Source organism: Erigeron canadensis, chromosome 3 (genome assembly GCF_010389155.1).
Source record: "Erigeron canadensis isolate Cc75 chromosome 3, C_canadensis_v1, whole genome shotgun sequence".
Taxonomy (NCBI): Eukaryota; Viridiplantae; Streptophyta; class Magnoliopsida; order Asterales; family Asteraceae; genus Erigeron; species Erigeron canadensis.
In genome coordinates, this window is record NC_057763.1 from 45,421,692 (window position 1) to 45,433,005 (window position 11,314).

Genomic DNA, 11,314 nt, shown 5'->3' on the forward strand with positions numbered 1-11,314 from the left:
CATAAACTCTTTCTGAATTTTACATAATCACCCTTGCTTTACCTAAGATACATACTGCATGCTTTACCTAACCTTTCCACAAACATTAAATATTAAAGATGCTAAATATGTAATCATGATTACCGGCTTTAATGAAAATGAATTGTATTCGAAACAACGGAATAAAGACGGTTCTTAAGTAGATTGCTTATGACACTTGGGAACCAAAACCTTTTCTGTTTAATTTGATAATTCATGACACCGACCTCAACTAGTTACATTATTTACCATGTATCATATGTGAATTTTTATAAAGTAGTAGTATGTGTATCTACGTTATAATCTTATATCCGTTTTATCATATTTTATTTTATTTTTATATTTGTTTTAGAAGAATCATTTATTAATACGAGTATTATTTACTTTTCTTAGAAAATCGATACCAAACACCAACTAAAATGAAGTATAGTAGAATGAATATGGGAAAGAAATACAGTAGAATGGGATGGGATGGGATTGGATTTGGATGGGGGGGGGGGCATAAGAGTAAAAAGAGGGGAAAATGATATATGTATGACCCGTCAACAACATTGATATTCATAGAGGAACCAAAATATAGCTTGTAGAGTTGGCAATGTCCTCTCAGTTTGTCTTTGGTTCATTCATTCATTTTGGTCTTGTTATTTTCAACACCTTCATTTCACTCTATCTCATTTCCATTTTTTCATTCAACAATAAAATTAAAAATAATATACATTCATATATATTCAACAACAAGTAGCAGCAGTTAACCTGCTCCGATCCACTCACCTACTCTCTCTCTCTCTCTGGATATTTTTATTTTTCTCACATACACGCACCTTCTCAATTTTATTTCTCCCTCTCTCTCTCATTGCATTTAATTTTATTTTTGTATAAAAGTCTCATCACTACTACTGGTCACTCTCTCAGCCATTTCAGTTTCTAGAGAGAATTAAAAAATAAACTCTCTCTCTCTCTCTCTCTATATATATATATATTATATATCCTCCTATCTGTATCTATATTTACTCTCATTCTCACTGAAATACATACATCATAAATTAATATAAAGTAAAAGATGCCGTTGGTAAGAGTGGAAGTGAGAAATGAGTACGGTTTAGGAATGCCGGAGCTCTACACAGAAACCAATAGAGAAGATCCAAAGGCGCTTCTCGACGGTGTCGCCGTCGCTGGCCTCGTCGGTCTCCTCCGTCAATTAGGCGATCTCGCCGAGTATGTCCTTAACTCCTTCATTCATTCATTCTTATTTATCTATCCTATGCTTTTTTATTTATTTATATTATTTTATGTATGGATGTATTTATGTATGATTGATATATTGGAATTAGAATTAGGTTTGGATAGAATGAAGATTTATGGATATCATTTTCATTCACACCTTTATACATTTCTTTGAATTTATTGATTTCCCCAACCAAAAAAAAAGTGTTGTTGACATAAAACTGGCAATGAATAAAAATGTGTCCTTTTTTTTTACATTTAATTTGGTAGTGGTTGGGGTGTATGTACTTTCCTTTTCAAAGAATTTCAAGTGTTTTGTACTTACTGTGTGTTTTCTGTTCTGTGTTTTTTGTTCATCAATTTTTCCCCCCAAAGTAATATAGCTAGTGTTAGAGCAATGCCAATGATTCCAATTTTCTATAGTGGTTCCATCATTTTTATATTTCAGACCTCTCTTCGTATATATATATATCCGGTCTCCTAAGATGATTAGACAGTTAACGACTTCATGCTTCTTACTGAATCAACTATAATGATATTACTTAAAGGGAGATGATAAATGTAACGAACCATAGATTTCAATTAATTTACCATACTCTATAATTGTTAAAGCAAACCGTACAAGTGGGTGATGCTTGAATGTGGTAAATTTATCAAGATACATGAAACACGTAAACGGATGAGATTTTCCCTTTTACGCTATTTGTGGCTAAGACTCTAAGAGTACTTTAATATATCTCTCAGCTGATGCTAGCTCCTCTTGTAAATTTTTTGTTTTCTTTTGGATATTAGGGATTTACAGAAGAGTTTGGGTGAGGAAACAGGTCTGAATAAAATTTGGATTGGGGGAGAGAGGGGGCTCTTATATATTAATTCTTAATTTGCATCTCATCCAAATCAATGGTCCTTAATTTACTTCACACGGATCACTAATTTATCTTCGCATTTTGTTCCTTCCTAAGTTTTCTTATACCGTAAATCAACATCTATATGCTCTTTTTGTTCTTTTAGCAATTTTCTTATATTATTTCTTGTGCTGTTTCTTGAAACAAATATGACATTAGATAGTGCAACCAACAAAAAACTCTATATTGGAAGAAGATGTTGTAATAACCTAGTCTTGTGTACACTACTTATATATAGGGTCAGTATTTTTTAGTTTTCAGTGAGCACAAGAGTCAATTGAGATGCAAATGATCACCTGACTGAATTGTTTTACTGTACGATAACCACGAGGCCGACATTTTTTACATACCACTTACTTGTTAGTTTTCTAATGCTCCTTTTTGCAATCAGTTTTAGGAGTATTGTTTTGATTAATACCATTTTTTTTTTTTGAATAACTTTAACGATAACGTTTTTAATCCTTTAGGACATATCATAGTGATACTTGCGATGCCACCCACACACTTGAACCAAGTACATCATCATGATGCAAATCGGATGAACTGCAATAAAATTTTACATCTAAGATACTTGTGCTATACTGCTATGAACGAGAGCTGTTATCAAGAACATGTATTTTTTGTAATTTGTATTATTTGACTATGGTACTTTTTCAACTTACCAATTGGGACTGAGGTAAAACTTTTAAATGTATAGATTTGCAGCAGAAATTTTTCATGGATTACAAGAACAAGTGCTAATTACATCTTCTAGAAGCCATAAATTGGTAGAACGAGTCCACAACATTGAAGCTGCACTCCCTCCTTTAGAGAAGGCGATTTTGGCACAAAGAAGTCACCTGCATTTTGCTTACACAGCTGGTAACTGTTGCATACCTTTTATATTATCACTAGTTATGGTTATAATGTGTTTGCTATAAAAACAACCTCAGGGAATTTTCTAGTAACTCTATGCTTTTACTGTTGAACCACTATCTTACGTGTGTATCAACTCACGTATTGCAGGTTCTCACTGGCATAATCGACTCAGAACCGAACAAAACCATTTTATATACAGTGACTTACCACGATGCATTATGGATTCGTATGAAGAATGTCGGGATCCGCCACGTCTACATAAGCTAGACAAGTATGGGTATTATTATCTACCTGTTTATCATTCAATTGCTATTGCTAGGTGTCCTGACCTTCATGGTTGACTTACAGATTTGACATCGGGGGCCCAGGAGCCTGCTTCAGAAAATATTCTGATCCAACTTATTTTAAAAGAACTTCAGCTGGGCCTTATGAAGCTCATCTTCAAAGTGTCCCGAGAGAAAAGAAGGCCCGTAGAAATAAGGTATTTTTCACAACCCACATGGGCTTCTGTACTATCATTTCTGGATTAAGTTATTTAGAGTTTTCCACGAATAATTTATGCAGAAAAAGAGATCTTCATCAAGGTATCGAGATGTGACACGTGGTGCTCCAGCATTTCTGAATGCTGAAAAAACAGATTTTGGCTCTTCACACTTTGAAGAGAAAGCTTCCCCTTCTCAAGATGTTTCCACATTCCATGTTCCTCAAGAATCTGGAATTGAACGTGAAACCGATCATCTGACTTCATTAGACTCAAGAAATGGGTCAGGTTACATAGAGTGTATATTCCGTCCAAGCTATTCAACACAATCAGAGGACTACAATGTTAAGGAACCTTCTTCTGACTCAAATGCACAGCATAATTCTTCTCTTGATTTGGATGAAAATATCCAAAATAGTTATTTAGCAGAACATAGCATGTCAAAGCCACCTTGCATTACCTGGGACGAAAAGCTAGAAATCATAGATTCTACAGGCCGCCCTGCTGACACTACAGAGATACCTTGTGTAGCCGAGAAGATAGATCCTGAGGAGAAAGAAGATACAAGTTCCAGAGTTGTCGAGCGTGTAGATTTTGACTTTCATGATGAACAACCACCACCTCTTCCTACACCAGTCATTGTTGGGGGCCAGCATGATGAGATTGAAAGTGAAACAGATTATTACATGGATGCACTCAATACTATCGAATCAGAGTCTGAAACTGATCCGGATTGTCACACAAAGAGAGAATTGAAACAAGAGAACAATGTGAACAACGATCTGGAAGGGATTAATAAAGAAGATCATCTAGATGACACTTCAACAAATTTTGAGTTTCATGTTCCCGAGCGTGTCGAGCATGCAACTTCACCTCAGGTGACTGACTTATCTTCAATTTCGTTAAATACCCCTGACAAATTCAGTTCTATTGAGCCAGAAACTTCACCTCAGGTGATTGAAACACTTTCAATCTCCTTAAATACCCCTGACCAACTCAGATCAATTGAGCAGGAAACCTCAACAAAGGTGGCTGACATACCTTCAACTTTCTCAAATACCCCTGAAGAATCTAGATCTGAAGATGCTGAAAGACATGTGACAAATGTGTGTAGCTCTAGAGAACCGGATTCACAGCCTCTTCTGAGGGAACAGACTTTAATCTCTCATGAGTCTCCCAAAACATCTTGGTCGACTTCTGGTGGTCAAGCTACAGTCAGTAATCCAGTCATGTTCTGGACAAATGGTGGCTTATTGGGACTAGAACCTTCCAAACCTCCAGATTTTGGTTTACCAACTGCAGTAGGCATGGTAAAAACTAAATCTGAAAACTCTATAAGTAATGGGGGACATGTTACAAGAGAAGATGTGGTGTTCAACAGTTCCAAATCTGAATATTCTGGCAATCCTTCCAATACAACGACATCTGGAATCGACGAGTCAGCTCTTGAAAATGATCCTATTAATTCGTCTCGGATATTTGAATTTAGCAATAGATTACTAGTCAATGGTTTCAGAAAACAAATATCACTTGTCGGGAATGAAAGGCTTGCCAACTCTGTAAAAAGTGATATTCCTGAGAATGCGAACATGCAAAAAGAATCTAAAACTGTTACTGGGATACCTTTTAAAGAACAATTTGGAATTGGAAATGGAACACCGCTCATCGCCCCTTCCTCTCCCCCTCTTGAACATATGAGAATATCTTTCCAGCCTATTGATGGGTTTGAACCTTATAAACTTAAATTGATGTTTCCTGATGGGAACGATCACAACGAAAGCAGCAGACACATGTTTCCTTCATTCCAGTTGATTCCAGAACCTGTTACCTCATTACATGAGTCTGCTTCAGACTCTGATGATGATACATTCTGTAGATCTTCTCCATATGCGTCAGATGACATGCATAGTAATCCTTCCGAATCAAATTCTGAGCAGTGGGATTCCAGTGATTCTCCCAGAATCAAGGATCATGAATTAGATGATGCTTTTGGCAGGATCTCATCTGCAGAATCTGTTTCAAGCTCTTTTGTGAATGGAATTAGATTCCAGCAAGAATTTCCTGATCATGGAAATTACGATGGCATGCAACCATCACATCATGGTATTTTATTCGATATTCCAAACTTTGATTCTATGAATGGTTCTCACAAACAAATAACTGACGACTTTAAGGAGCCCACACCACCTCATCCCCCTCTACCCCCAATGGAATGGCGGGGTATTAAGCCACATCCATCTGCAACTATGGAGAAAGAAGATGCTCTCTCAGAGGCCTTGACTTATGCGTTGAATCTGACTCCTCCAGAGCCTACAGTTCCTCAGCAACCTAAGCCGGCTCCAACAAAGCAGGATCCTTTTGTTGACAAAAACGATTTTATGGTTAATCGCAAGGTAAACTTGCTATCTTGTATGTCTTTATGTAATAGGTTACACGTAAATTCAGTCGGCCTGTATGATCAGAGTAGGAGTGACAAGATGGGTGGGTTGGGTAATGGGTTAACTTTGTTGTTACGTAAACAGACTTGTTGATTTCATTAATGTGTAAACAAAGTATATATCATTAGAATGTTGATATATATATTTTTTTGAATAATGTGATTTAAGAGACGAGCATTTAAATACATCCAGGCTCCTATTTGACCTTTTTTTTTTTTTTTTATCTTTAATCAAGTTTTTCAGGTCTCTCATTTGACCCATTAAAGATTAAAATATAACCCGAATAAAGCCATTCTATATTTAATGGGTTGAAATTGTCACCTCTAGATCAGAGTGTTTCCAAAACAAGTGGGTGATAGACACTTTATATATTTGCAGCAGCCAAACTGGCAGAATTTGCATGTTCAGAATGGATCAAATCATACCTTCAATGGGAAAGTAGGCGAACAAAAGGAAGACTTTCTACAGCAGATTAGAACAAAAGTGAGTAGTTATTTGCTCTTTCTTTAAACTTTACAACCAAATGTTTGACCCATTTCGATATTGATTTTTGTATCAAACTAGATTTAGCATTTCATCTCTTAGAAAAAAAATTAAACTTATTTTATATGGTTATCTTTATCTTCATAACAAGTTGGGACTAATCACTGATCTAAAACTATTTAAAGATTTAAGTTTGGTCTAGGCATGCATTAATTACTAAATGGGTGGATAATTGTTGACAATATGTTGGATTGAACTAGAATCAGCAATTATCTTTGTAGTCCAGTTACTTATACGACCAGAATAAGATCGTTAGGTCTAGTTATATTCCCAAAGGCATAAACTAATATAAAGAAAAATCACTATTTGAATTGAGGTTATTGGTTTTAATACTAAAGCTGTAAAATATGGAGGGTTAGGCGTATAATTCATTAATTCGTTGTGTTTTGTAGAATTCAGCTTCTTGAGACTTCACTATATAACAATGTTGTTGTTTGACATATTAGATATTTACATATTATATATTCCGTATTAAATTGAGTAGCTTGTTAATTTATATTTGTATTGCATGCAGTCGCTCAATCTAAGACGTACTTCCACGGCCCGGGCAACTACGACACCAACTGGCCCGAACAGCGTTAAAGTCACTGCAATTCTCGAGAAGGCAAGCGCAATCCGTCAGGTGTCCTTCCTCCGCTCTCATATTTAGGATAAAAAACCATAGCCACCTATGTATTACCCAGTCGATTTGGTTATGTATTACTTATGGCCGGTCAAATCGGAAAAATTAGAATGGGTCAAACAGATTAAAAGTCTGTTAAAAGTGATTTCTTAATGCATACAGCAATACAACCTACTAAATTGCTTTTTAAAGGCATTATATATTAGTTTTGTAATTATTTATTTTTCCATAATGATCTATAAAATTTATTTATAAAAAAATTGATGGTAAGTTTTCAGGTCAACCTGAACAGACCTGTAACAGAAGTCTGAAAAGTGTTTTCTTAAATCATACAACATACTGAATTGCCTTTTTTTTGTATATTAGTGTTGCAGTTATTTGATACATCAAATATACTCGATAAAGTTTATTTATAAAAACATTGATAGAAAGTTTTCATGTCAACCTAGACTGACCAGTAACAGAAGTTACTCTGTTACCCAACCCATCTGCCCATTTTGCCACTTTATGATAAAGCAAAAACATAATGCTTATGGTATAAATGTTTGTTGTATCCATAGTCAATGATAGATTTTTACCATATCTTGCGAGTTCTTTGTAAGCACATCAAATAAACATGAACTCCATTTATCATATCGAAAACTGATAAAACGACAAAATTGTTACTCAGTCCGTGGTTAATATTCCACTTTGATTTTGTTTATTCCATTCAACTAATAAATATTTATTTTTATAAATTTGTTAGGTTGTGGGAAGTGATGATGGAGAAGATGATACCTGGAGTGACACTTGAGTTTCACTCCAACTTTAGATGATCTTTGCAGTTCTACAGTTATCTATATGTTCATACCCCAGTCCTTTCCTTCTTGTAATTACTAGTTTATAATTCTGTTTTTTAATTTCTATTTTTTTGTTCATGAAATCGTCACATTGATAGCCATAAAACTGATTAATGTTGTATCATATTTGAACCGTAGAAGCAGTTTAATTTTAAGATAAACTATTCTCTTGCCATCTCATGCATAAGTTTGATTCATTTGTAACGTCAAAGCAAGCATCGTCGTGACTTGTTTAAAATTACTCATGTTAATTAATTAGGATTTAGATGTGGTTACAACGTCACAGTACTATGATTTGGGATCAGATATGGATATTCAACCCATCTACCGATGATTGGGTCAATGGTTTTAACAGATTAAATGGGTGACAATAAAAAAAAAACATAAATGGAGATTCTCCCAAGTTGAAAGCAATTTGAAGGGTCAAGTTAGAATAATTATGACTGTTGGATTATAATCAAGATTTAAAGATGATCATTGAATCTTGACCATTGATTTTAAGCCAATAGTTAAAATTTTTCTAACTTGACTCAAAGGTTGAAGTTACTTGATCTTTGTTAATGAAATGGATCGGACCGGGTTTTGTCCGGCTTTATCGGATTTTGTATTGGACTGAGCCGGACCCGAATCGTGGCATTTTCTAGGACCGAGGACCGGTCCATATGGGTTTGGGTCTGGCCGGGTTGAGTTTCTGGGTTTCCGGGCTTAAAGCTCATGGCTTGAGTTCCCCTATGTATATTTAATTTTTTATACGTGTTTATATATTTGCCTATCTTATATTAATTATTAAACTTTTTATCACTCAGGTACAAGATACATCTTACCCGATTACGTTCTCAAGACACCAAGCAACATGGCTTATAAAGTTCTTGGTGCTACCGATTCGTAAGGGCCTGAGATGAATTACACAATGGTGATCGATCAATATGGTAGCTTGTTTGGGAATCTATGAAACTATGTTTTGTGAGTACATTGAAAACCTTGTGTATGTTGCAATGTTGTGGATGATACAGAAATGTGACATATATTGCCTGATGATCATATGCAGTTTAGAGTCAACACTTTGCTATGCTTAATGGTTTAATAAAAGTAGTCTATGCGATGATGTGTCATTAATAAAACACAAAAAAATGTTTACTTTTCGATCATAAGCCAAATGATTGACTTTTTGTTTTATATATATAAGCTATCAAATGCATCTGGTGGTGTTTTTTGGCTTAAATTTAGTAATACGGCGACAAGTTGATTTTATTTGTATTACAAATTGAGAGGTTCTTGTTTCACATCCAAAAACTGCCAGTCAAGAACAGACTGTCTAGTAAATGGAATAGACTGTCTAGTCAAAAACAGGAGGCCATTTTTCATTTGACATTCAACTTGCAACTACACTATGGTCATTTCTTAAAATTGCCAGCTCAAAATCTTTAGTTTCAGGTCTACTAAAAACACGAGCCAGCATTTTGAACGATCCGTTTTGTCTAAATTGCCCGTTCGTTACAAGTCTCCCTTGAAGCAATTTGATATAAGTGTAAAGGATGACATGGGTATATTCTTTTATCTAATCATGAATTATGTATGTGCTTATGTAACTATTAGGTGTTTGTTTACATGAAGCTCAACATTATCTAATTTATAGACTTATACTATTAGTATCTATAAAATTACATGGTTTTAATAATAATCTGATCTTTGCATACAAAGAATTTAGAGGACCTCTTATAAAGATTGTAAAGTACTCGTTGAGCGATTGGAGAAACGTATTGAAGATTGGAAAACTAAGTTTTTATCTTTCGCGGGTAGATTGCAACTAATTAATTCGGTTCTATCCTCTTTGCATGTTTATTGGGCCTCGGTTTTCATTCTTCCAACCCGAATTGTTAACGATTTGGAGCAAAAAATGAGGCTGTTTTTATGGGGGCACGGTTCAAAGGGTAAAGTTAAATCTAAGGTAGCTTGGAACTCAGTGTGTCTTCCTAAATATGAAGGAGGGTTGGGAATTCGCAGAATTGGGGATGTGAATAAGTCATTAATGGTTGTTCATATATGGAGTATTCTTACCAAAAGGCGATCGTTATGGGTGGATTGGATCTATGATTATAAACTTAAAGGTCGTAGTTTTTGGGATACTGCACATAATGGAAGCATGAGCTGGGGGTGGAGGAAGTTGTTGAAAATTCGTGATAGTATTCGCCCCTATATATGGAGCATCATCGGTAATGGGAGGGACACTCGAGTATGGAGCGACATATGGTGCCAACAAAGTCCCCTTAATCGACTCATTTCTCCAAGAAACATTGCTCGTGCTGGTTTTAACTTGAACTCAAAGGTTGCTGATCTTGTTCAGGATGGAGAGTGGTTATGGCCTCAAGCATGGAATGATCTTTATCCGGTTCTTTTAAACATTCAGGTTCCTCATATTCTTCCTGATAAACCTGATTTGCTTACTTGGCATATTTCTGAAGGTAAGAACCCTCGATTTTCAGCAAGTGTCGTATGGGATACAATTCGCTTAAGACAAGATGAGGTATCGTGGGTAAACATTGTTTGGTTTCATAATTGCATTCCCAGACATGCGTTTCATTTGTGGTTAGTTATTAGGAATAAATTAAAAACTCAAGATAGGATGAAACATTGGGAAGTTGGGAGCTTGTATAATTTCAACTTAATGTGTCGCCCATTGTGCCAAACTGGTGTGGACTCTCGAGATCACCTTTTTTTTCCAGTGTTCCTTTTCCATGGAGGTTTGGAATTTAATCAGACCTTTGGCGCATATGCAACAAATTGATGGAAAATGGATTTTGATTGTAAGTCATCTTTTCTCATTGTCAAAGAGGAAATCTGCATCGAGCATCATAAGTAGATTGGTGGTGGCAGCAGCGATATACTTCATTTGGCAAGAAAGAAATGCAAGATTGTTTTCGAAAGAGACTCGAAGTGCTAACCAGATTCGAGACCTGATCGTGGCTACCACTAGATTGAAGATTCTAACTATCAAATTCAAAGAAAAGTCCAGCAATATGCTTGTTTTGAAGACGTGGAAGATGCACCAATGCGCACCTTATGATGGAAGAGATTTATGATGGAAGAGATGAACATGGCTAATGTATAGCTGGTAAGATTGCATTGTATATCTATGTTTCTTTTGATTATGTAGTGCAAGTACATGGTTTTTCTTGCTACTAGTCTTAGCTAGTTGTCTACATGTATATGGCATGTCATATACATGAGTTAATGTGTTATTCACTCACATTACCTGTATGAAGCACCAATTTGTTGTTATAATAGAATCATCGGGGTAACCTTTTACCCAACAAAAGAATTTAGAGGACCTTATCATAAACAAATGTACTTTGGTGACATTCCACCTGTTTCCTCTTTCTGCCAAC

The 11,314-nt window shown here is 35.5% G+C and overlaps 1 protein-coding gene across 3 annotated transcripts; it reads left to right on the top strand.

The window, feature by feature from the left end:
* The first annotated feature begins 1,003 nt into the window (after positions 1 to 1,003).
* On the top strand, positions 1,004 to 8,103 carry LOC122592400 (protein SCAR1-like). 3 transcript variants are annotated; one of them, XM_043764617.1, is made up of 9 exons: positions 1,006 to 1,233; positions 2,845 to 3,008; positions 3,153 to 3,276; positions 3,354 to 3,486; positions 3,570 to 4,364; positions 4,500 to 5,879; positions 6,303 to 6,407; positions 6,982 to 7,089; positions 7,835 to 8,103. In XM_043764617.1, exons 1-9 carry the CDS (start codon positions 1,079 to 1,081, stop codon positions 7,880 to 7,882), a joined length of 3,012 nt encoding a protein of 1,003 aa, XP_043620552.1. In that variant the 5' UTR covers positions 1,006 to 1,078; the 3' UTR covers positions 7,883 to 8,103. The 3 variants fall into 3 exon arrangements, with proteins under 3 accessions (XP_043620551.1, XP_043620550.1, XP_043620552.1); XM_043764616.1 differs by having other exon boundaries at positions 1,004 to 1,233; positions 3,570 to 5,879; positions 6,306 to 6,407; XM_043764615.1 differs by having other exon boundaries at positions 1,005 to 1,233; positions 3,570 to 5,879.
* The last annotated feature ends 3,211 nt before the right edge of the window (positions 8,104 to 11,314 follow it).

Bases quoted from the DNA above. Each gene is read 5' to 3' on its own strand.
- LOC122592400 (XM_043764615.1), top strand. From the start codon at position 1,079: ATGCCGTTGGTAAGAGTGGAAGTGAGAAATGAGTACGGTTTAGGAATG. The intron at 5,880-6,302 runs GTAAACTTGCTA...ATATATTTGCAG, and splicing joins ATTTTATGGTTAATCGCAAG to CAGCCAAACTGGCAGAATTT. The intron at 6,408-6,981 runs GTGAGTAGTTAT...TATTGCATGCAG, and splicing joins TACAGCAGATTAGAACAAAA to TCGCTCAATCTAAGACGTAC.